The 26129-nt window shown below is 38.2% G+C and overlaps 1 protein-coding gene across 2 annotated transcripts in view; it reads right to left on the bottom strand.

Annotated features, from left to right (window-relative positions):
- The window catches only part of LOC124175112 (breast cancer anti-estrogen resistance protein 1), a 128057-nt gene that overhangs the window by 50256 nt on the left and 51672 nt on the right, over window positions 1–26129 (bottom strand). Inside the window, exons 2-3 of one of the 2 annotated variants that reach the window (XM_046555021.1) lie at window positions 16056–16205; window positions 9099–9248 (exon numbers count right to left, since the gene is read on the bottom strand). In XM_046555021.1, coding sequence (XP_046410977.1) covers window positions 9099–9248; window positions 16056–16205 — 300 coding nt within the window. The remainder of the gene's footprint in view (window positions 1–9098; window positions 9249–16055; window positions 16206–26129) is intronic. The other variant, XM_046555022.1, reaches the window with a different exon arrangement.

Below are 26129 nucleotides of genomic sequence, written 5' to 3'. Positions count from 1 at the left end.
TAAACAATTACGGGCAGAGTGGTTCACCAATGTATATACATATACGTGTTCATCTTCCAGCGAAGCGGGGCGACCTCAAGAGTCATCTGAAAGGAATGTCACGCGGCCGCGGCACTGTCGCTCAAAGAGCAGAGCGGCACGGACTCCGACAAAGTTATGGTAGGTACGCCGTGCCAGGCTGTGCACAGTGGTAAACATGTACAAATGGTGATCTTAGATCTTCAGAGGCGACAAGAAAACAATGTAGAAACCCACGTATGAGCTCTGTTAACAAATACACACCGGAGAAAAGGCGAAGCCGGACGCAGTCACCGGCGTTTGAGTTGTTACGTACATATAATTATATTTGTTATACCTGCGTGAGATCTCGTTGCCAAAATCACAGAACCAAAACCACCGACAAATGAGCTCGTTGAAAACTTTAACCACCATTTTTCTACACGTTCGGTAACTTGGACACACCTGCGGTAATTTCGTTCCTGCTTTTCTTAGTGATGGTTTACTTGTAATCAAGATCGGCGGTATCCCGTAGTGGTACTTTTTTCAAAAAAATTAAAACTTTTTGTCACCGTAAACCAACCATGCACTGACGTCTTCACCTTTCGAATATGCGATGTGTTCAAACACCTTGAAAAAATCTTCAATGGCCTATAATGACAGTGAAATATTTTTTTCCTCAAAGTACATTTTAAATTTAATGAAAAAAAAAAAATTAAAAAAAGAAACAATTTCCTTCAAATAGAAAGAAAATGGTAATTGTTTTTTTTATGAAATAACGATTTTCAGACATCGTTGTTCTGAATTTTAAGCATTTTTACTATGATAATATTATTCTTCGCATTCTAGAATATTACCATTCGATTTATAGGGAATTTGTTCTCCAAGAAACATTGCTTATCGATTACTTTCGTATCATTTATACCGGAGCTATAGTGCGAATCGCACTAGTGAGTCGGTATGTTCAATAGAGGTGTGGTTACTACGGGTTAGATATAAAAATTTTCGAATTTCACTGACAACAACAAACCGAGGCTAAATACAACAAATTTAATCTAGATGATATGAAAGCAGATAAATTGTTTTCAGTCTTAAAAACCAGAATTAATAATAAACTAAGCAAACCACGAAGCAAACCAATCCAGTTACTTACGTACCTGATAAATGGCTCGCTAATCCATTCAACAAACCGTTACTTGATGATATGAAATAATTTTCAGCCCTAGGTCCGAAACATGGACTACCTTTCAAGGGGATGACTTGAAAAATGCTTACTTATACGCCAAGCTCTGGGTCGTTTTAAGTCAATCAAGGTTATTCCAAGTCATGTACAGTTCATAAATGTGAACCGTTTCGAGTCTTGCCGGGAAATAATAATTAGGGACGAGTCCGAACTCCTACTCCCAACACACGTCAATAGTGGACCTAGTTTTGGTTACAGAGTTTGGTAGTACTGAGGGTGCAGCTTGTAGCGTGGTGGTTCTGAGGCAGATTTAGGATTTCTAGGTAATACACTGAAGCAGAAGAAGAAAGAATCAAGTACAGTCGTAGCTTACAGCATATTGTAGCGCATACGGAGTGTTTGCAAGTGACTGCCGCAGTATGTTGAGATGCCTACCATGAGGGTAGTAAATATCGGTAAAACAGACTTGCGGGGTTATCGGTAGATAGCGCGTTTAAAGTCTTCGCGAGTGAGCTGGCCCGTGTTACCAAATTGTGCGGATTTGTCCAAACAGTTGTTTCGTTGTTTGTACCGAACCATTCAATGATCCCGTTCTGGAGTCACGTTAAAGTGATTATACGACTTGACTTGACTAAAGTGATAATGACTCGGTAGATCTGTTTTACCGATACTTGTTCTGCTCAGTGGTAGGAATCCAACATACTGCAGGGTTTACTCGGAAACACTCTGTATATTGTAACGTTTATGGTTTTCAGAAAGCCACAGGCTCGTGTAAAAATCCTTTTGTTAAGAGAGTTTTTTCCTAGAAATGAAATTAATGGAAAAAGGAGTTCCGCTTAGTAGATAGAAAATAATTAGGTTTACCAATAAAAAACACCCCTCGCTAGTCAGCTAGTTTCATTAACGGACTCCGGCAATTTACGTTGTCAGAGCCGCCTTTCCCTCAGCAGAGCAGGAAGACTGAAATCCTGGTTTACCGTGCCTATTCTTTATACGTGCGAAATTCCCAAGCTCGGACCAGGAATAAAATTCATAGCTGTCCGCTGGGTTCTGTAATTGGGTTCACCAAAGTTATTTCCATTCCAGATTTGGTTTAGCGAGGAAAATTAGCATGAATTCTTAAAGTTTGGTGACATAAGAAAACGAATTTGGATAGAAAATAATGTTCCATCGAAATCTTGAAAATTCATCACAACATGAAATAAAATGAATGTAAGCTTCGCGCTTCTCCAATTATAAAGAGTTGTCTCGCTGACCATTGTTATGCCAGGCATTTGATCGGCTTGAACAGCTGGTTGTGTTACAATATATCGCAAATTTGCTATATCTTTTGGCGTGCTGCTATTGCACTAGGCATTACCCACAATTCCATTATCCGCCTCGGAACCGCCACGCTACCAGCGACAGTATCGGTACTATCAAACCCTCCCACCGAAATTGGGCCCACTTGTACAAGTCAAGTTCATTCTCCTCTCTAATATTACTTTGTGGATTTAACATTATAATACCGTGTCGCCTAACACCACTTTGTGTTGCAAATCACTTCAAGCTATTAGTCGAAGACGTGATAACTTCAAGTTATTTCTAGAATACTAGAATAACTTGTGCGCATTTAAGGTCATATCTGTAGTTCTTTGAGGTCCTGTCAGTTTTCAATTATTCGGCTGTAAACATAATGTCATAACCAATAATTTGAAGTCCCTTGTATTCGCATGAAGTGACATTATAGTACCCAAACTTGCGTGAATTTTGCTCTAAAGTATATTGCAAAATCATAGGCCAGTCAAATGAGCACTGACGATTAGATTCTGATGATGCACGTCGTCCTGGATATAACCAGTATTTTTTCAATAATCTTAAAATTACTGGAATTTCACACTATAAACATCGCTCATTTGACTAGCCTATCACCTACTATGGGCATAAACAATTTAGTTACTCGACTTCACGGTACAATAGTTCAATCAAAAACAAAGTTTCAAGCAAAAGTTAAAAACCATGGCGCAAGTTGAAAGTTCGTTCAAGCAAAAATCTTGATATTAGCTACATCGCAAATAGTTGAGTGGTACGTTAGGTTGGTTATAAACAGATTTTAATGGTATAAATTTTTCTATAAATTTTGAGAATGGTTAGCCTCCTTACTTTCTGACTTCTCACCTATAAACTTTTTCATCCCTGGGGACCGAATGTTTGAAATCCTTCCAAATTTCAAATTGTATTCGCTCAAGTGGACTTTAGAGCAGGTTTTCGAATTTTCGTCAGATTTTTCACACCATTTACCAGACAAAACTACTTCGTTTTGCACTTACGGTTCCGTATTCCAGGTTTGCCTCATAAAGAAAAACAAACATAAATCTGGGACTATTTCCAGCAATTAGGAAATAATTGCCCACGTGGCATCCACACGGTCGAATGTAAAATTATTTTTGGTAGAAGAACGGTGGGAGTTGACGAGTAGAATATTTGCTATAGTTGTATAAAAGGAGGGAAAAGATACGGGTTCAGTCTCCGGACAGGCGCGCAGACAAACGGAGCCGACGTTTCGTTGACCCTTCTGGTGTATTTCCGTCCACCAGACGCTTACGTACTGATCGCAGGACTCGAGCTTCAACTACACAGTCATAGTTCTATCGTTTTACCGTTCACTGATCTACGGGCCTGGTGTTATCCATGACCTTCCCCGAAAAGCTTTTGGTAAAAACTTGAGGTACCCTCACTGAGATCGTAATAAGGTAAAACAATAGTAGATCGTGCACCAAGGAGGCAAAGTAGGTATTTTTACGCTGAGACTTAGCTTGCAGTATGAGTCGTAGACGAGCGCGCTCAACAAAAGTGAGGTTTACAATTTTTTTTTTTTTTTTTATGTAGCGGAATACAAAAAAGAGTACTTTTAGGTACTCCGATACCGTTTTTTTTTTTTGTACTATCGCAGAAACGATTAATTTAGGTACAAAAAGCAGGGAAAAAAAGACGCGTAAACAATACTAGTGTTACATAAGGATGCTTAAAAAAACTGGATACTCACACGTGGATAGGCTAAAAGTCCGAAAAGATTTGCTACATGATTAAAAACGAATCAAAGACAAACTATATTGAACTTATTGCTTCTGGAAATTTTCTTAGTCATTCGCGCAGGAAGGAATTTCGGCACAATAATTGTAAGGCAAACCTCGGTTGGACAGAAGAGATGGAAAATACATTTTCAGGTGTTATTTGGAGCAAATTGAAGCATTTGCAGAAAAAAAAAATTGAGTCTCATAAAATAAGGTGAATAATTGTGATGGGATAATTTTTCTAAGATTATCAAAATCAAAATTATTGAGTATTAATTATTTGACTTGAACCCTGTCTTCTTGATGTCTCACTACTTTTGTGTTACTTATTCGTATCTCACTTCACTCTGAACATTGAAAAAGGCAAGACATTTTACCCCTGCTCACGTAGTTCAAACTTTCACCTACTAATACATTTTCTGACGTTAAACTCTCCTGTAGGAAAAATGTTTTGAGATTTCCATGTTCAACATTCCTTGCTGTCCCGATGATTCACTAGAATCAATCAATACTGGCACGCACTTTATTTTTCACCCTTTCCATCCAAACGAAAAAAGAACTCACATCGAAGTCACGTGCATACGAATACTGCTCAATAGTTAATAATATTTTGTACAGTGAACCAGGAGGGGTTGGCTCGTATTAATCGATACTAAAATGACTTTGGCCTACACCGAAAGAGTCCGGTCGGTTTCCAACAGTTCCCGCCCGTTCCGTTTTGCCACAGTCGACAGTCTCATTTCCGCCCTCAGTCTAGCGCAGTAATTATTCGTCATCACCGCGATGCTGCGACATACTTTCACACTGCACGCACTGCAAATGCATCCATAGGTAACTATGCGCGTGTACCATGGTATCTCCAAAAATTGGTAAAGTGGTGTAGCGATTAACAGTATATTTGTTACAAGTATGGAAAGTAGGCGATTTTCAACGAGTATAAAATTTCCATCATGAGTCCAGGCAAGCGCTTTAATCACACGAATCCGATATCACTCATCTGCGCGTGTGAACCACACGTTCTTTTTTATAACGCCTATGAAGGACAGTTTGATTTGAGAAGCAACGAAGACGCCACTGACAGCGCATAAGATTTGTGATAAGTAACTTACGGTCAATGAAAAAGCACGTAAAATTGAGTTATTCGAAGGTGTGGATGCGCCAATGAAATCAGCTTAAACAGACACTTTCACGTCAACGCGATATTGAAAAAGCAAAGCACCAAAAAGTGAAAATTGGAAAATTGAAGTCCATTTTAATAGAAAGACTTTTGTTCTCAATAAAGAGGAAAAATTGAGATTCATAAATTCGAATCAAGCAAGCTCAATTAGCAATCATTTCGTAAAGATTGCATCCGTGTTTCATTTCATTGACATCAATATCGTATGATTTATTCAGTTTCGATGTATTTAGAATTTGTATTAATTACAAACGAATTTGTTACGAATCATGTTGATACGAATTTTTATTAATGTGGACAGGTTTCTCAATAGAATATGCGTGCATCAATAGAAACCTATAATGATTTCGAATTCAATGTTTTCCAGAAAATTTGTAATCATCAGATTTTCGCAGTTGAAGTACGTGAGTTTGAAACTTTTTCTGTAAAATTTAACTTGAATCGATTCCAGTCACGGCCTTTTAGCTTGTTCATTATCAATATTTCAATTCCAACTTTTTTGTTCGAGCAGCTCGTTTAAAAAAAAAACCCATTCTTTAGCAATGTCTGTTTTTGTGAATTTTTCATAGAAGACTATGAAGAATGAATTTTCGCGTGTTCTTCACCTCGAGTATTGCCATAGACGTTGAACTTCAGGAAAATTATCCTCATCGCATGCACCCGTGCTCTTATACCCTAACAATAAGTATCCCAGACCTAAAAAGATACGTGTGCCTTATTCAAGCAAGCGGAGTTTCAGCTCATGTTCAGATTGAACATCGTATCCTTCCACCGTCATCACAAACGTCAAATAATATTTGTTTTGACAACGTTTGAGATGGCCGTGGCGGGATGCGAGGCTCAACCTGAACATGAGCTGTAACTCCGCTTGCTTGAATAAGGCGCACGCGTCGTTCAGCGTCTGGAGATACTTGCGTTATTGGAAAATGTCCTCATTATGTCAGAGCTTGATCGTCGGTGCCATTTTATAACCACATAATCAAAGCTTTTAATTTCAATGGAGGCAAATCGTAATTCTTGGGCTTTCAGATCACTCATGACATCACATAAATCAATTAAGCACAATCAATAGTATACCCGTTCTGTCGTCCACATACGAAAAAACACGGTAATCGGTCTGCTGTCAGGTTGGTTGCATTAGTTTGATTTTTTCTTTTTTTTTTATTCACAAGATAACGAATTGCAAAATGGCCACAATCGAGCGTCGTCGAATCAGGAATAATCGCTACCGCAAAGAAACTTAGGGTATGGAGATGACGTTGCATGGAGAAACAAGTTGTAAGAATGTAAAAGAGCACGTGTACGACGTGCAATCGAAGTATGAGAGACTGTTTCTTTGAAATAATCTTTAAGTTCGGAGAGAAGGATGATGATGGTGGATCAATGACGTGGGATCCACAGATAAGCGATTGAACGAATGGAGTGAGTGAAGTGAATCGAGGGATTAAGCAAATTGACGAAACTTAAGTAAAAAAAATGCTTTGCTTTATTTAACCCTTTGCGGCACAGCGCCTCATATAAGAGACACTTTTTTTCAATCGGTTATTAAAGTTTCATGTTCATTTTTTGAGATATGTATTGTAATTTTTTTTTTTTTGGCATAATGGGACTTCATATATGTCGAAGTTGATGTTTTAAGAGGGATTATGATGATTCCACGAAAAACGATTCAGACCTCAAAATTTCAAAATTCAAAATAGCTGATCCAATATGGCGGAGTGAAAATATAAAAATTGATTCTATTCGCTCATATCACATCTGCCATTTTGAACTTTGTAACTTTCTCAGATTAGACTCCATTTTTGAAATCAGCAGCCTCGAGAACCCCTGCATACCCTTTTTTTAAATTTATTTATTTATTTATTTATTTATTGCAAAAATAGCACCTCTAAACAAATGGTCGAAATTTGTACTATTTCACGAAAAAAGCATTTTCGGCTAATCTGCCATGAAAATCCAACTACCAATTTTGACACAATCTTAATATACACCAACAAGTTTTTCAGAATTTTTTCTTGTTGTTTTTGTTTGTCCGCTGTGTTAAATCCAGCATTTTGAATTTTCGAATTTCGAGTTCAAATCCGTAATCAGTGACCCCAGTAACCCATGTAACATAAGGTTTTATCAAAATCAAATAACTTTTCGAATTTACGTCTACCACATTGGATGCGCAATTTCGAATTTTCGAATTTCGACTTCAGATTGGTAATCAGCGACCCCAAAATCACATGCATGCAAAATTCCAAGTGAATCGCATGTGAGGAAAAATGTATGCATGAAAGGGTTAATCGTTAGTTCGCTCCCTGTTTCGTTGTTGCGACTTTCTGTTGTAGTATTCGGAAGGTAGGACAATTACACGGAAGGAGAGGGGAAATGGACGTGCTTAAAACGTCACTAACTAAAACATTTTCAAAGCGCTGTGTATGCGGCTTCCTTGCAACTTGCACCCTTCGTTTAGTGATTCATTTTTCCGCTGCGACAAATGCTAATTTTCAGTCAAACTTGTATTCGGATAGGCGTGAAGTGAGATTGCATGTCCTGTAGGGTAGTCGAGCTAGATCGGTCCATTTGATTTTTCCATTGTTGCTGTCACCCGAATTTGCAATTGGCAAATGTAACTAATTGTCAATGTAAAAATAGGGGGAAAGTAACGGGAGGTAATCAAAAATACTTAAAGAACCGAAAGAATATAATAAACGACGACAGAAATTGGAAACTAACTTTAAAACAATTATGTATAATGCCATGCATGATCAAAATATTGGGACAAAACTTTATCTTAGCCTGTGATAACGTCAACAAAGATAAGGATTTTGATTTAAGCGTGATATTAGCATATTATTACTGTCACTGTTTAGTTCCTTGGGTATATCATTTATTTGTCAGAATTGACGTTCGTGCGAATGATAATAAAACGTATTGTTTGGCTGATGGTCGGATATTAATCAGACTAGAGTCAAATTTGTACTCTTGAATAAAATTTTGGATTTGAATTTTCCTTTATCAATCAACAATAGTAATATAGATTGTTACGAGGTCCAGTGTTATCTTATATGAAGTTTTTCTTTCTTTTTTGCAATCTTAAGATTAGCAAAACAACTAATAAATACACTCTTATTTATCGAAGTAATTTCTGATAATTTCAGACTCTTCAGAAAAATTCTGTGCAACAGTTCTGCCAGGCAAATTTGTTTAGAAATTAGGAAGTGAAGAGAATAAGCTATTCAAGAAGCTGAAACAAATATTTTTATTGTTGGTTATTATTTCAAGAATTTATTATAAAGTTGTCGCGATTTCTTGAGTCACCGCATAAGGTTATGAAAAGTGTAATATTTCATTCTCATTTATGGAAACGAAAGAAAAAGATCAAGCATTCTAATATTTTAACAAATTCAATGTTTCAAATCACTAAATCACGGCTTGTGTAGAATATACTCACACCGAATTCCTCGGAGAAAGTAAATTTTACTCCAATCTAGTTGAAACGAAATTCCCCGAAAGAATTGGTGCGGAAATTTGTTCTTTCAATTCGTATATCCAATCGACGCTGAGACAGTCATATTCGGCGTGTTTCCGGAACGAAAATTAAACGAAGGGTGAAAGAACGAGAAAAGTGGACAAGAGGGATATAAATTTGATGAAAGGTGCGCCCACGGTTAGGAATACATTTAAGTGTAATAAAACTCACCCTGTTGGGCTGCACGTGCCAACTCCGCCGTTTTCCGTGCCTCTGAATTCCATCTTCTTGTATGCTGAGGTCACCCCGACTGCCCGCGAGGCACCCACCAGTCTCGTACTGCCCAACCAGAAGTCGTAGTCTATTCCCCGGACAAATACCCTATAACAGAGAAATATCGTCCCTTTTATGCCTCGGCACGTGCCAAAGAGAGAGAGAGAGAGAGAGAGAGTTTCGCTAGTTTCCAGCTAATCCGCTGCAACCACTCATCGTTTGTTTGAGAAGCGGCGATCACAAGTTAAAGATAAGGTCTGCTTCAGGGGCGGAAGCGAATCGCAATTGTTGATAATAATACTGATGATGACAGATACCACCGCGCTGGAAAATAGGTACAATCTGACAACGCGGAAAAATTTGTGCGACTGTCAATCTAACGCGACAACCTACTTTTGCAATAAATGCTCATCGATTGTATTCCTTTTTCTATGCGACACGGAGAAAGGACCCCGCAGAATCATTATGGAAATTGGTTGTATTTTTACTATGTTATAATACATATCCTCCAGAGAAAAAGTTTCTCATGGACACGAGTCTCGAAAATCAGTAGTTTCTGAGATACGGGCTTCGGAAGTGGGGTGTATGAATTTTTTAATATCTATGGATACGTAATTTTTATGAATCACAAAAGTTGAAGGGGTACTTGAAATCACATATATCAATCAAAAACTGCATATCTGATTTGCAGAGCTCCGAACACGCGTGAAAAACAGAGCAAGTCGATTATTGCAAGAGTCGAAGAGTCTCGTTCTTCACGCGAAATCTGAATTTGCACCTTTTTCCAGTAAACCAGCGAGTTTATAGATGGAATCAATCATAGCTTCCGGCCTATATTTGAGAATCAATCGTGTAGTTTTTTTGAGTGATTTGCTTGATTTCCAGTCTCCTTATGACTTTCTAATTCATTCAAAAAAATCTGATCACTTTTCTTCTGAAGCCTGTATCTCGAAAACTACTGACTTTTGGGACTCGTGTGCATGAGATCTTTTGATCTGGAGGACCTCTACTATAACATAACATAACATAACATACTAAAAATCCAATCAATCGACCAGAAGCCAATTTTCATAAGGATTCTGCGGGGCCCTTTGAGGAAAAAATTAAACAGGTTTAAAAATGTGTCATTTAAAAAAAATATATATATATATGTATATATTATATACGTCAACGTACAGAAAGAATGTACAATTTTGATATTTCCTAACTGTTGAATAGGGATACTGTTGTCGTTAGAACAAAATTATCTGAAGGATTATTACTACTGAACTATCAAGAGAATCTGCACTACACGAGTGTAACAATCAAAACAAAAATATGTTGGTTGCGTAAACGAAAGCAATAATCCCTCCGCAACGGATAAACACAATTATACTTGTCTTCGATCGTTAACAATGTTGAAGAAACTAGAAATCTGAATACAACGATGTTGTTCCGTATAGTGGGTGTAATGAGATGGACGATAGGCGCGTCCGGGATTACGGATATACGCCACCCACGTTCATACATCATTTATACTTCCGTGAATATAATTTCACACCTAGTCATCGTGGTTATCAACTGTGTAACGCTCGCGGGAGTGTTCTTTTATTTTACTGTCAGTATACGCACATTGTTTGTGGGTAAATGTGAACGGCACATTCATGGCCTGCACAACGATACGTCTTATGCCTGACTTGCCTTACGTACAGATCGTGAGTATGTTGGTACCTTATTATTTGAGTGTAGGCAGGATTTCTTCCGCAAAGTGACTAGGAATACATTTAGTTGGATGAATTCATCTGTCCAAACATGAACAAATCGACTGAGTCGGCTGCCACATTGCATCCGGCTCACAAACTCCGATTATAATAGGTACTAGAGAGATTCATCCGAAGAACTGCAAGGTTATAGAAGTTCATACGCTGTGCTCAAACTGCTGTTACATATAAATTATACGAGGTTTACAAGGCATCCCAGGTCGATCTATCCGATTTGATCTCTTCTCTAATACCAAATTGCCCCTTGACAGGCATTATTTTGTAGGGTGGTTTCATCCCTTTAACGTGTTTAATGGCAGGTTGAAAACTAAGCGACACGAATTTTGTCTATCAACTATAACATATTAAAAAAGAAATAAAATCGGAGGGATCGACCTGTGATTCGTTTCTTGTTAGAGCTGACAATAAGAGCTTCAGAGATGGGCAATGAAATTCTTGTCAGAATTATAAGCAACAAGAAAATTACGATCAAGGGTGTGAATGGGATGAATGACGGAAAAAATAAAAAAATAGGAAACTCATTTCTTTGAATTTCTCTCCTGTTACATTGTATTATAAATTCGTTCTAGATCGAGTTCACTATTTTAGTCCAGTCATTTTAATTTCTGACCTCACGGGACTTTTCCAGGTTACCGAAACCTCATCCAAGCCGCAAACAATTCGTACTGCCCAATTATTTAAAAGCGAATAAAAAACGACAATCGGCACGAAGTCATATTTAATTGGCTGACCAGAGAAGTCCGACCACCGCTGCTCCAGCCTTGCGCGTGTTGTAAAAATTTGTTTGTTACCATACGAAAACTAACTTTCAACTAGCCCACTAACATTTCTCAAGGCGTAAAAAATAAAAGGCCACGCGGTAAATTTGCAATCTTCTCGGTACCGTTTCAATTTCTGTTCAATTATTATCAAGGTGTATTACAGTTATTTGTTGTTCTGTTACTAATAATTCACGATTTCAAAATAACAATGTCATCATTTTGCCTGTACGAAGTAAGCCTCCTACCCTTACCGACGAAGCCAACTTACCCTTTTTCTTCCTATATTATCGTCAAGAAAATGTGTGGTTTTTTGTCACGTCCTACCATTCCCACATTTCTTGCATTTCAGGGTCCAAAAAGTGCATAGTTCAGATACGTTGCAAAATTCGGAAAAGAACGAGGAGCAAAATGAGCCGTCGTGAGACTGTTTTCATGCAATATTGAGGTTGCTAGAGAAGAACGCAGGCTCCACTGACCGCAAGCGCCACTTCGTGCTGCGGCGACCACGTCAACCAAGAAACTCTCGGCCGTGGTCCCAGCTGATTGTGAGAGCACATTTCAATTACGAAATTATTGTAACTCCTATTCCTCGACTAACGACCTCAAAATTGCATGAAAACAATCTCACGATAGCTCGTTTTGCTCCTTATTCTTTCCGAAACGGCGGAAAGTATCTTAACTTTACTATGCAGTTTTTGGCCCCTGAAATGCGGGACATGTGGGATTAGTAACACGTGTCAAAATTCCAAACATTTTATTGACGATTTTCGGGATATGAATAACTTTTCTGAATTCCGCTACGCGTAATGCACCGACAAAATTTACACCCTTTCAGTTCGTTTGTTTTTTTTATTATAATATAAGAAGAAAAAGGAGAAGTTTGCTCGGTCGATGGAGGTAGGAGTACTACGTACCCTTGAGTTGAAGTTCGGAACGTTCGCAAGTGTCATTTGATGTGAGACTTACAACCGCACAAGACAACTCAAAAAGGTCACGATGCTCGCAGTCGCATGAAATTCTCCACTTTCACTGCTTCTCGAGTACGTCGCCGAACTGGCTTTTTCCGCGGTATATGATATTACAAAAAACGTCGCGTACGTCACGTCGGTTAAATAAAAATAATTCAATGACCAACTCGGTTCTCCGCATTGTTATTTAAGCATATGGTTTTCTGTCGGGCTGATCTGCGTGAGTGGCACGTGGGGTGTGTAGAAAACACGTGACAGATGTGAGGGTATCCCCCGTAAGCAACCATCGACATCCAATGCAAGCAAGTTCGTTGCATTGAACTACCGGCTCGTGGAACGCATCGTTGGTATGAACAAGTATACAAACACAACAATATGAACAATGCATGTGCCTCACTTACTGGCCATCCACGTATACGTGTTGCATCCCCGCAGGTACGCACACATATATGCGCACTTAGGTATGTACCTACGCAAAACCATATGTGCACAAGGTGACTCATTCCAACAATCTATAGAGTGGATTGCCACCGTGGAACGTAAAAATGTATTGATCGGTGTTATGTCGAGAAGAGAGACGTATGGGTTGAATACTGTTGCGGTGATTGGCATTCTTCGAATAGGATTGTACGAGAAATTCGATCTCGCTGCAGTGATGCAATTATGAAAAGTGAACACTAGATATCGAATGATAACAACAAAAAATATTACACCATGTGAGTAATACTGGCAGGTATTATATGTAGTCATTTTTCAAATCTAACGTAGAGTCCAACGACTGTTGGGTACTATAGAATTCCACATAGTTTGGTATCAATTTCCACACCATAAGGTGTTGACCAACTTCCAAGGGTCTCTTGACAATATTATCAAAGGGTTTTAAACGAAAGGTTGAATATTGGACCAAAAAGCGAGTTTGACAAAAGCAGATATTTCCTTTTTTTAACGCCTATAGTTCAACAACATCATGTCTATTTATTTCAACTTTATAGAAGCTTTGGTTATGTTTAGAAAGAACTCCACGGATGGATTTGAGAGAAACAGCATGGTTACTCAAGTGATAGGTAGTTCTATTAAGATGCAATCCTTGTCAAAATACCAGCACTTTTAGTAGAATGGATCATATAACCATTAATCCAAATCAAGATACAAATTCGGAGGCGGCAAGTATAGTAGTTTTGGTTACATCGATGTTGATCCATGCATGCGAATTGTACATCGTATTTTTTTTTTTAATCGAGGTGAGACTGTTTTTCAGAAATATAAGTAAAACGCGTGTCTATAAAATCGTTAGTCTTGAAAGACGGAAGGAAGTTAAGAAATGAAAAGCAAATGTAAAAAAATTATTGTAGTTTTTGTGAAAAATATTTTTTCACAGAAATTTTCGTTCTGATCCTACTAACGTATAGTACGCGCCAAGAGATCGTTCGCCTTTTATAATTCACTAACGTATAATATGCATACGAAGAGCCATAATCCTGTAAAAATATCCGATCGGCATCCGTCGGGCAGTTTGCTCAAAATTGGTTTAAAGTTCTCTCATACCGAAACCCTAATTCATGCTCAATATTAGGTCTACAAATGTAACTCAAATAACCAAGAAGAGAGTGATTTCTTAATTTTAATTTTCACCTTTTTCTCCAAATGACAGAATTTGATTGATTTGATTGAAAATGACATCACATTCAGAGCTCAAAACTAGAAAAAAAATAGTATAACCGAGCCACATCATTTTACGGAACTATTCGGATATACGGCACCTTACACTCGCTCTACAGTCTTCGGAAGTAAGTGTTGGAAAATATTATTGTTTAACGTTTGTGTGTTACAATTCGATGGAAAAAATGTTGATCATTTTTCATATGTCAGTTTCCCATCGAGGTACAAGCGCCAAACTTTTTTTTAGGAAACGTCTAACGTAGAAAAACTGATTTCTTTTGTTTCGATCGATTTTCTTTGGCGCAACACAGCGGACCAAATGGAAAAAAAGTATTTTTCATGTTTCATCGTTTACATTATATGCTCATGCCTAATTCTCGGATTAGATCACTTTCTAAGACAATATAACTGACAAAGCTTGATCTAATATAAAACGCGATATTCCTTTTCTGCGAAAGTGAGACTATTTCTGGAAACTTGCGTGTAAAAACACCGTGAAAATTGCTGTGGTGCATAATACGTATAAAATAGAAGTTGCAAAACTGTACTAGAAAATTATTCGTAATGAATACATATTCATTCATTTACTTTCTTCCAAGAGAATACATTAGAAAATATATCACTCGCCGTCTCTTACATGTCTCTTGTTGATACGTGCAGCGTCTTTTTGGCAAAACCAAATGACGCACCATACAATCTACTTCGTCTATTCTGAATGCAGATCCATTTGACGGTAAACCTGCGCGTAGAAGAAACATTTTTTTTAGGCGTTTTTTCTTACGTTGCGACATCTATGTCTCAAAGCAGTCCAAGAAAGAAGTCTCGTAGGAGTATACGAAACACGCATTTGCGTGTCAGTTTTTCAATATCTCCGTCATGAACACGGTAATAAAACGTATTTTCGTACATTGCGATATGAAATATCACTATCGATCGTAATTTTCAGAGTATAAATCCTAGAAGTATTAATATGAAAAAATGAATTCCAATTCATTCGATTAACCAACTAGTCTCTTTTTCTGGATATCGAAATGTTCGTATGTCTTTTTTTTTCTGTAATATTAATCAATTTTCAGTGTATCAAAATTCTTGTTATTATTCAATCATTGTTATTATTCCGATAGATGTTCCAAAAGCTTGCACCAGATTATCTTGTTTTGATACGTCGTTATTCAGAAGGCTTCATTTTGCTATCGATTATCTCTGAGTAGATGTGCTAATCCGAGACTGTTGAAAACACGTGAAACGATACATCAGGAAACAAATTATTTTCAATTATTATCACTATGTAGCACCAAAGAAAATTGATTGCAAAAAATTAAAGTCATTTTTCCGTATCAGACGTTTTCTGACAAAAAAAAAAATTGGTGACTACACTTAGATGACATGCTATGGAAGCAAGGATTTGAAAAATGACAAATAAAAATTCGTTCAGACTGTAAGCATACAAAAATCGAAAAAAAGTGTTGTCTGTTCAGTTTCAAGCTCTTGATGTAACATACTTTTTCAATGGATTTCGATCACTCAGCGGTTTATGTAAGGTTTAGGGTATAAAGTCCAGTTTTGAAAACCGATTTGCGGACATTTTCGTTAAAAACACATCTTTCGTCACGCCTTATCACGCAATATGACAAGTTTAGGAGTTGTAGGTACATGTGAATTTGATGAAAATTTTCAATAGAAATTATGTTTTGATTCGTCACATTTTCGTAAAACTAATTCCACTATCAAGGAGGATTTGATAGCTGGTAAATTTTTAGGTCGTACCTGTCTTCCCCTGAGTGCGCAGAGCCACCATCCCTCCAAGCCAGAAGTATTCTGTTCGAGAACTGTCAAGACGTCTCCCTTCCGAAAAGCCAATTCGTCAGGTGCCTCTGCAATGTTGTCGTAGAGGGCTCGAGCCTTGACACATTTTGGCTGGAAAAGATGAGGATAAATGAGATTAGACGAAGTAACTGATCGACCGAAGTCGACGATTGGTCGATTTACTTGAATTTGTGGAAGATTGGTTTCTATTTTCAAAAACAGATCAATCTTCGCTTTACTTTTCACAAGCAATTGAATATCGCGTTGATTCCATAGCATAAGAACTGAACTATCCGTCCTCGTCGTTTAAACGAAATTATTGATTCTCTTCAAGATATCTCCAAAACTATTCAAGCCAGCTGGATGAAATTCATGTTGGAATCCACCGACGTCTACTGGCTACTGATCGACTCAAATCTCGAACGGTACAAATCGAGAGTATCTGTAGGTATACACGGGGAAATGAATTCTGAGACGGCCAACTTTTTTAACACGTCAGTCGCGTTGGCAATGCAGAATTAGCACGCAGCACCACAGAAACGAGCTCAATCTTTGTAAACATAACATAACATAACCCATTTGAACATTGAGCCTGTGGCGCTGCACGCTAATTCTGCATTGCCGATACAACCGACTTGTCGAAAAAGTTAGCTGGCTCAGAATTCATTTCCCCGTGTGTACGTGGCGAAAAATTGTAATTCGCGTCGTCAAAGGCTTCGAGACTCCTTCAGAATTGAATATATTTACTTAACGGATATTCTAAATGTTATATCATACATTTCAATGCTGGAACTGTAACACACATGAGTGTTGTTCAATATCCATTGGAAATCTGCTCAAATTAGCATCAACAGTTTCGTAGATATACTTCGGGCCAAAAGTTTGGGTACACCAGTTGAAATTTCTTGCCACACTGAAAGTTGGATATCGGAATTGAAAATAAAGATAATGAAATCTACCAAGTGGGGTTTTAAAAAGGGCAAATTTACCTTCAGTTTGCGTTTTTAGAAAATTCTCTACGATTTTTTTTCAACCCCGACACGTACTTTTGAACATGGCCATTTTTCGCCTATTTTTTAGCCGTCCAATACCCCACAGCTTATCAAAAAATTTTCCCTCGGGTATTTCGACGGTCAACTTAAATAGGATATCAAAACCTACATTTTCGTCTTTTACAAAGTTTCGTAAGATTTTATTTGATTTGGTTATCTTCATTTTTGAGTCCGCTGTTTAACTTTTAACGCGGCAAGAAATTTCGACTGGTGTAATCAAACTTTCGGCTGGCAGTGTATTTCACAAAAGATACACTACATATCAGTGTAGCTTGTTAAGGAAACCGCAAATTCACAGAAACAGAAATTAAACTGCACCGAGCCAAGACAAATAACACATTCCAGGCCGAATACTTTAAATCCAAACATCTTCGACTGGACCAGTAATTTCACTCGATGGTTAGGTTTTCCAAATCCCACCATCTTTTCCTATTCGTACCGCATCATGCACATAGTGAGAACTACGTCTGCATACAACACACGTGCCTACGATTGTAACGACAAATGGTTTCTCAACGTTAAACCGGCAGTAAAACACAACAGCATGACGTCATTGTCAAATGTTGACCTGTTAAGCTATCGCTCACTCGTTCCCTATTGGCTGGATGTAAATCAATTATTATTGTCATACGCAATTGAAAAACGCGCTGAGAGTTCAACGGGTTTAAATCCTCACGTGCAGTGTCAATAAAAATCGCCTCATGCCGAGCGTATATTCAGCTTGGACGAGTGACGTCTTTTATTTGCTTTCCGCTTGTCTCCCTTCAATTTCTTATTTCACAAATATTAACACGAGAGCGGAAAGAACAAAAGAGAAAGAACAGCCAGAGAAATTAAGTATACTCGTAGATAGTGTTGTAATAGTCAAATAGTGCTTCTCGCTAGGCACGAGTGAGAAAATATAACCTTCTCTGGTTGACCTCGTAATTCACATAAATGTAAAATGACCTTTCGAGTCTATTTATGGCTCACGGGATTCTCACTGTACACGTTTTACTCTGTGATGCGATGCTGGAACAATATGTGCGTACGTGTGTGGGTCCGTATGGCTACGAATGCAAATGCACTAAAACAGACAAGTATCTACAATGTTTGTCCGTCACGCATGATGTATTATGACGACGTTTATGACGTATATAATTACAATATACTCGTACATATATACATATATATTTTTATGTACATGTATAATACGATGATGTATACCCAATATACCTGATGTGTGCACCCGGTGGGGCCCAACTTTTAGGGCTTAATTTTCTTCTCAATCGAATCAATATGCAATTATAACGTCCTCCTTGTAGCTGCACCCGAGGCTGCAACCTCGTTTCAAGTACATATGTACGCTTGGGGACAATGAATCTGAGACGGCTAATTTTTCACACAAGACAATTATGTTGGCAACACACAGACACCTACAGCGCCATAGTCGGCCGAGCGCAAAACTAACTCAATCTCAATAAACATAACATAACCCATGACCGTCAAATCTAACCTTAGAATACCGCGGGGATAATGACTTGTTGGATGGACACGTATTTTAAGGTTAGATTCGACGGTCATGGGTTACATTATGTTTATTGATTGATAGAGTTTGTTTCGCGCTCGGCCGACAATGGCGCTGTAGGTTTCTCTATGTTGCCAACATAACTATCTAGTGTAAAAAATGAGCCATCTCAGATTCATTGTACCCAAGTGTACATCTTCTGCGTTATTATCTCTGTTTTCATGATAGCCGCTCACTCATTGTCTGCGGCAGATACTCTTTCCCATCGTGAATAAGTCTTTAAGGCGCCGCTTAACTGGCTTCTCATGTGTGTGTGTGTGTGTAAAAAATTTGAAATTATGAAATGAATATAACAATGAAAGAAAAAAAAAATTTCAAAAAAAAGTCATTGAGATGTGAGACTAACCCCTCAAATGAACACTGGTGTGTCTTCGCAGTTTGTGTCATTGTGCCGCAATTGGCGCGCAGCGAGCTGAAATGTTCCAATTACAATTAGTTTCCAACGCAACTGGCTAGAGAGAAAAATTAGCTGTCGCAGAATTAATTTACGTATGTACATCTGAAGCAAAATCCAATGAAAACCATAGAATTTATCGAATTGCCGAGTCTGGACTGGACAGAAATGGCAGTGAATCCTAACATTGAAACTGGAGTACCGTCTGCTTGCAGCGTGTTTAATACTGCATATGCAAACCGGCGCTGATGCCACAGCCTGTACCGGCTGTGAGAAAGGTGAAGAGGCAGAAAAAGAGCCCGTTCTCCGTTGATGATCGGTCGGAGTAACGCGGATGAATCTTGAGGCCAAATGAACCAACGGTAACTCATGACTGCAGCGCGTTCTGAGTTCTGGTACTTTTAGTACTTGGAGCGAGACTCCAGATGCAATATTCATCTCTGCCGATGCACGTGCACTCGATTAGATGATCTTTGTATCGAACTAAGATGTGCGAACTAGCAACACTGATCAATTCGGATCAATCAGATTATTCCAGTGTCATTCTGTAGAATGCCTCGTCAAATTTCGAACGGTATGGTAAAATTGTTCAGAGTAACACGTTTGTTAGTGTGAAACCGAATAATTCCAGAAACAATAACAGGTTGCCGGCTTTTCGATAACTGACATTGCACTGAATCGGAATTGAAACTTCAGTTAATATACGTTCCTATCGTTTACTGTATGATGTTGTTGTTCGTTTACTGGGGTCGTCGTCTTGTTTAAACACTCGTCCAAGCACATCGCCATCCCTTTATGTTGAATTAAACTTCAAGTGAATCGTAAAAAAGTGTCCTTATAAAATAATACTACTATTGGTGAAATGGCGATCATAGGATCTAATGTTTGAGATTCATTCTGAAATAGCAGGTTATTCTTTTTCCGATTTCATTCAAGCGTATTTTCAATGGACAAATTTAAAAGTATTACATAAATTTCACCTATATGTAATATTTTTTTTTTTTTCTATCGCGTTGCTTTACTTTCCAAATATGAATTTTAGCGTTTTTTCTACGGTACCTTGCTTGCCCCTTGAAGCTGATCATACACTTCGCATTTCGACTTGCGTAACCAGATGTACAGGCCGTTATTTATAATACGACTTGTTTCTCTATATTTCAGTTTTTCTGCGGTTCGTTTCTTCGCAACTTGCCACAATAATCGCTATGAAATGATGAAAACGGACAACAGTCTCAATCAATTGGACCTGCTTACATCCTTTTATGTAAATTTGATATCGTCAAGTTTAGAGCCATTCATTTAATAACACAGTCGCACGTATGCGAAGCGAACTTCGCATTGATTAGCTATACACAGCTATAGCGCATGTAGAACATATAAGTACGAGGAACAGATAATACCGATGGAGAAAGCAGGAGAAAAAGGTAAAGAAAAGAAATTAAAAATAATAACCGCATGGCGCCGCATCTATCATCAAACGTCACTCCTCGAGTACCAGACTCTCGGTCTTGGAACTGGACTAACTGGTGAACGGATGTCTATAAATAGGAACTACGAAAGAAATCACACGCGAATGTCTTGAAATTAACACAAGAAAATTAGAAAAAGGAAAGAGATAGGGAGAGCATACATTATGTAAATTTAGAAGAGGTGAGAATAATTATAGATATTCAATACAAAGAAGATAGAGAGCCCGCGGAAAAGAGAGATGCCTTTATTACTACTCATTAAATGTTGAGTAAGGCACGGAGAGGCCGAAGATATACAACAATATTATTTACTGGTACTGAAAGCAGGAAATACAATTCGATGCAGAAGAAAGGAAAGCAAAGTATGGATATGAAGTTGTAGAGAGAAGAAGAATCAGTCGGTGATAGTGACAATATTAATAATTAAATGAAAATACACCGAATACATTTTTTTTTTTAAGTATTGGGATATTCAGTCATTTCAGCCTAGAGAGAAAAGAGTGATATTGTAAGAAAACAAGAAGATTGAAAGTTAAACTCAAGTTTCGTGTCTAGTTGAAACAGGTCTGAACTGAAAATGTTCGGTACGTGGCTGCATTTTTGTCTGTAGGGGTTTTCGTTTCCCTCAGAAACTCAGATCCGAAGTCATTATTGAGCGGCATAGTCCATGTTTCGAGAAAATAGCAAAATTTGACGGGCTTCGCGTTTTCATCAAAAACTGCTATCGACAGATGAACATGACTTGACCATCGTGTAGAGTGGAAAATTTTACATCAAATTATGTCCTCATAAGTCGGAAATGGAGTCGGATTAACAAATTAACGAAAAAAAAAAATTCTACTTATTGACGGCATCTGGGGAATTTTTGTGAAATAAATGCGGTCACAAGAAATAATCCTAGGTGTCAGTTATAACGAGCCAAGTGCGCATTTTACTAACTATTTTTGTGTTTTGAACAGTTAATGGTTAATCACCGTAGAGCCCGTAACAAATTTTTGGTTTAACTTGAAGTTTTCAATATTTCTTGGAATCAATTGTAAGTCAACTTCTCTTCACTTTATACAACTTTCTTTTTTTGGTTTGAAATCTTATTCGTACCACGTCTTTTAATTAATTTGAGTGTAAAAAATCAATTCGGTGTAGATTCAACAAATAGTTTCGTTGTCTGGAGTTTTGGAAATTCCGTTCCTCTCGGTGGTAACTTATTCATATTTTAATGAGTATTATTACTCACGTTTGCAATCAGTTACTTCTTATATGACATGATCAAAGCGAATAAAAACAGCTCAATTTTGGTGCTAAGTTGTTATAACAGCTGAAAATCGCTTATGCCTCAAGTACTTTACCTAAACAGCGTGCATCACTAGGTCTGTATCGTACTGCATCCTTTATAAAAATATGAGAATAGCATTACAGCAGAATCTCGATTATCCGAACCATCACTTGATTTATCCGAACGTCGGCTCAAGAACTGCATTTTTAGTGCAAAATATACATCGTTGCTCGCTGAACAATATGGATCAGACGTTCGTCAATCGACAAAAGACGACTAGATAAAACGAAAGTAATAAAATAAGCGTTCGGTTTTTGAAAGAGGTTCAACATGTATTCAGATGTTTAATACGGACTGTTTATCGATTTAAATTTGTGTTGTACATCATTACACCTCAAGATAAAAATTCCATTTCGGATATCCGAACTTTTGATGATCCAAACTAGGCTCGGTTCCAACTAATTCGTATAATGGAGGCTCTACTGTTGTTTGAACAAAGATAAAACGCGTATTGCCATATTTAGCGGGGGCAAATAAGTGAACGAAGTATCCATGGCTTCAACAAATCCCTACCAAGCTCTCGATCACCGTAACGCAGACGATAGCTGGTAACGCAATCTTTTCTTTTTCACAAAGTTGAATCGCACCATGTGAATAATTGCCAGTACCGCTATCCAACAGCGGTATACTAGCCACAATCATCAAGCTACCATCATCGAGGATATCTACCAAGGGAAAAACGTACAAGACACAACTGAGGGGAGAAATCGCCTCAAGCGAATGGCAAGAATTGCAGTATTCAGACGCTTCGTGCTCCGCGCTATGTTTGAATGAACGCGATGACCGGTTATGCACGCATGACGCGTACGCGTGCAAGTGTGTTATCCTTATACGACAGATGAAAATAGCCGATGCACACGCACCATGCGCGTGGGCTCATTAATGCGATATTATGGGCGCGTAAACTCCGGCTCCTGGTTCAACCGCCCGCTGATCATCGGACATACTCGTGTTGTACACGTTGGTTCAAATTCAACCGCACACAGCGTGTGAGGTTATGGTAGTCCAGTCGAGATAGACATAAAAATAGCCTTAAATGGAAATAATTAGGGGGAGCGATTTTTTTTTCTTTTTAACTTTGAGGGGGAGGTGGTTGGAAGTCTAAATCTCGATTTTCGGGAAAATCCCGCCATTGCGTTCGCCGCCATCTTGATTTAAAGTTCATGTTTTTCGTTTTTCCGAAATAACTCGTTAATTTACAACCTTAGAGCAAAAATGGTAGAATCCAAAGTTGTTGGAAATTTAATTTCCCACAAGTTTGGTCGTTATCATTTTTACGATAGGATCAATATTTTCATTTGATGAGAGGAATTAACGACAACAGAGTCAGGGCGGCTAGGTGGTCTAGTGGAGTAAGGTTCCGGTAAAGCATCTCTATTATAGATACCAGGTTCGATTCCTGGCCCCGTCGTTAATTTTTCGAAATCACTAGTTTTTCAAATTTATATCTCCAACAATGAATTTTCTCGTAACTAATGATACTGCACATTCGCATATCATTTATTAGACGGCTTTGATCGTCTTGCGTGGCTTCCCATCGGAATCGTAAGATTCCAACATGTAAACATTCATCTACATACATTCTCACATCGGGTGCTCAAGAGACGAAAACTTTCTATTCAATCATAAATGATATTCAAGTAGCCAATATCGCTGCTGCTTCGGTTCTTGCGTGTGGACTTTGCAGAGAATTTCAAAGCACAGCCAAGTTCTATTATACGCTTATACCTCACCAGTAATTCATTCCTTTTAACCCTTTAATTTGCGTTTTTCTTTGCAACTTTTCTTTCTTTTCACGTGGTTCTGAGTCTAAAAAACCTATAAAATTTACTTATTTATTTATTGCAAAAATAGCACATGTAAACAAATGGTCGAGATTCGTACTTTTCCAAGCAAAAAAAATCGTCTTCTGCTAATCTACCATGAAAATTCTAATGCCAATCTTGACACAAACTTAATACACACCGAAAAAAATTTCTTGTTGTTTTATTTGCCCGCTATGTTGGATTCACCATTGAAAATTTTGGAATTTCGAGTTCAGATTCGTAATCAGCGACCCCAAAAGCCCATCTATGCAAAATTTCGCATGTAAGGAAAAATGTATGCATGAAAGGGTTAAATTTTATACTCCTTGAACTTACAATTAGAATTTCTTTTTCGCGTCCTATTTATATCAGACAATTCAGGGAATGGTTTGTGAAATATCCAATTAAAGGCGTGATCGGTAGATGAAGTTACATTGCTGAGTTTCGGTGAAGATTTCATCAGACAAGCACAAATAGTTTCGAAAATATCATGGAAATTGTAACTGCTTACATCATTTGCGGCCCAATATTGCAGATATAAAATTGGCTTTCTTCGCTCACTTTCACCAACAATTGGTTATTTTGACACTTATCATTTGAAATCCTCAGTGAAATGATGATGATAATAAACTGCTGCATGCCAAGTTAAGTGAATTTCACGTTTCATTTCGAAAACCTCCTCAATCCAAATTTTTCAATTGTCAGATCAGACGTTAAAATTTGAGAAAAAAAAGATTAGGTAAATCTACGAGTGAATTGGTAGAAAATTTCATCATGAAGCATTAGGAGTTGAAGATAATATTCTAATGAAATCTGGAGAGATGGAACAAATTGACCTCTTCTTCTGTTTAGGGACCCGTTAAAATAAGACCTCAGCCCATTGCCACTGCAGTAGCTTTTTTCGTGCTTGAATATATAAACAATATGTTGAAGAAAATTCTCAGGAACTGGGAATCCCGGAGCGTGAATAAATGATCAAACATCTTCGCACTTGCTTACGTTCTTGAAACATCTAATTTGAATAATGTAATTTCATGTTCACAAACCAAACGTTGATCTATTTACTCTACAAATGAATTTTTCTACTGAAAAAAAAAAATTAATAATGTATACTTCTGAGAGAACTTGGGCACATTCAACCGTGGCCCTAATTTAACAATTGTACTCCGCAGACTCAGCTGGCTCCTTCATTAATGCACATCCTTAATTACAAGTGTGCTGGTTTATCGATATTACTTTGTACCTGACCACCTGACCACGAATGGACTTTGGAATGGATGAAAGGACCGACTTGCTCAACCGACGATGTCATTGTCACGAGTTATTACTAATGAAATTTCGATAGCCTTAGTCCAGGCTTATAAACCAAAACAGAAATTCGATTTCCGAATAGAATCTTCGTTGAATTCGTTGCCATGCCAGTCTTACAAAGAAAAGCGCACAACAACCATCAGACGCACGTATCGATAAGCCTGCCTACCCGCCTACCAGATCACTCGACCATAAACCATGCAACGGAGCTTGGGGCTGAGCACGTGACGGGAAGTTTAAAACGCCCGAGGGTGGTGAGTAAGTGGCTGTATATCAAAACCAACCGAATTCAACCCATTATGTGCACCGCACATGACGCAGAGGTAAAGTAAGTATATGTACACAGCATGTATTTCTATTTATATCACTGAGCGCACAGCATCCTCCGGTTCCTTTCTGCCTGACGGAAGCCGTCGAGCGGAAGAGATCAGAGAACGGTGAAGGGTGAAGGGTACGAACCCTTCGCCACGTGTCCGAGATCAGGGAAACCCTCGATTATCTCTAACCTTTTGTTTTTATTCCACTCCATGATCCGACACCCGAAGTCATCGGCGATGGCGTAACTTTTCAGCTGTCGAAAATTCTCGATTAACATCAATTATCTCGTCACTAGCCACACTCGTAGTCATCTTTCCTCTGCCGTGTAGACACGCCAAATTACCGGGGAACATTGAGTATTTTTGCAAATCATCTCGCACGCTCGAAGTCTGGATTCGTTAAGGAGCGGCTTCACAGACTGTGCAATAACGGTAGAACTCTGCAGTGGGTTCGGATATAATCGATGTATTAGGGCGACGTTGAAGTTCCGAATGTGGAAAGTTCCGAAAGCGACAAATTCGGAATTTTTTGGTGGTGAAACTTAAAGTGAAGAAATCAAACTTTGACGAAACATCAAAGCTTCGAATATTCTGAAACGCGACGCTCAAAGTTCCGAAAAGACGAAATTCCGAAGGGACAAAATGCCTAAAGGGCGTAACTTCGACAGGTCGAAGTTGCGAAAGTGTAAAAATGGGAAAATTTAAAAATGTGAAACATCAAAATTCCAAATGATCGAAGATTTTTAGTTCAGTGAATTTCTGGCGTGGTGAAATTTTACCACTTTGA

This window comes from Neodiprion fabricii, chromosome 2 (genome assembly GCF_021155785.1).
Source record: "Neodiprion fabricii isolate iyNeoFabr1 chromosome 2, iyNeoFabr1.1, whole genome shotgun sequence".
NCBI lineage: Eukaryota > Metazoa > Arthropoda > Insecta > Hymenoptera > Diprionidae > Neodiprion > Neodiprion fabricii.
Note: the sequence above shows the minus strand (reverse complement) of the source record. Positions and strands in the feature narration are given on the sequence as shown.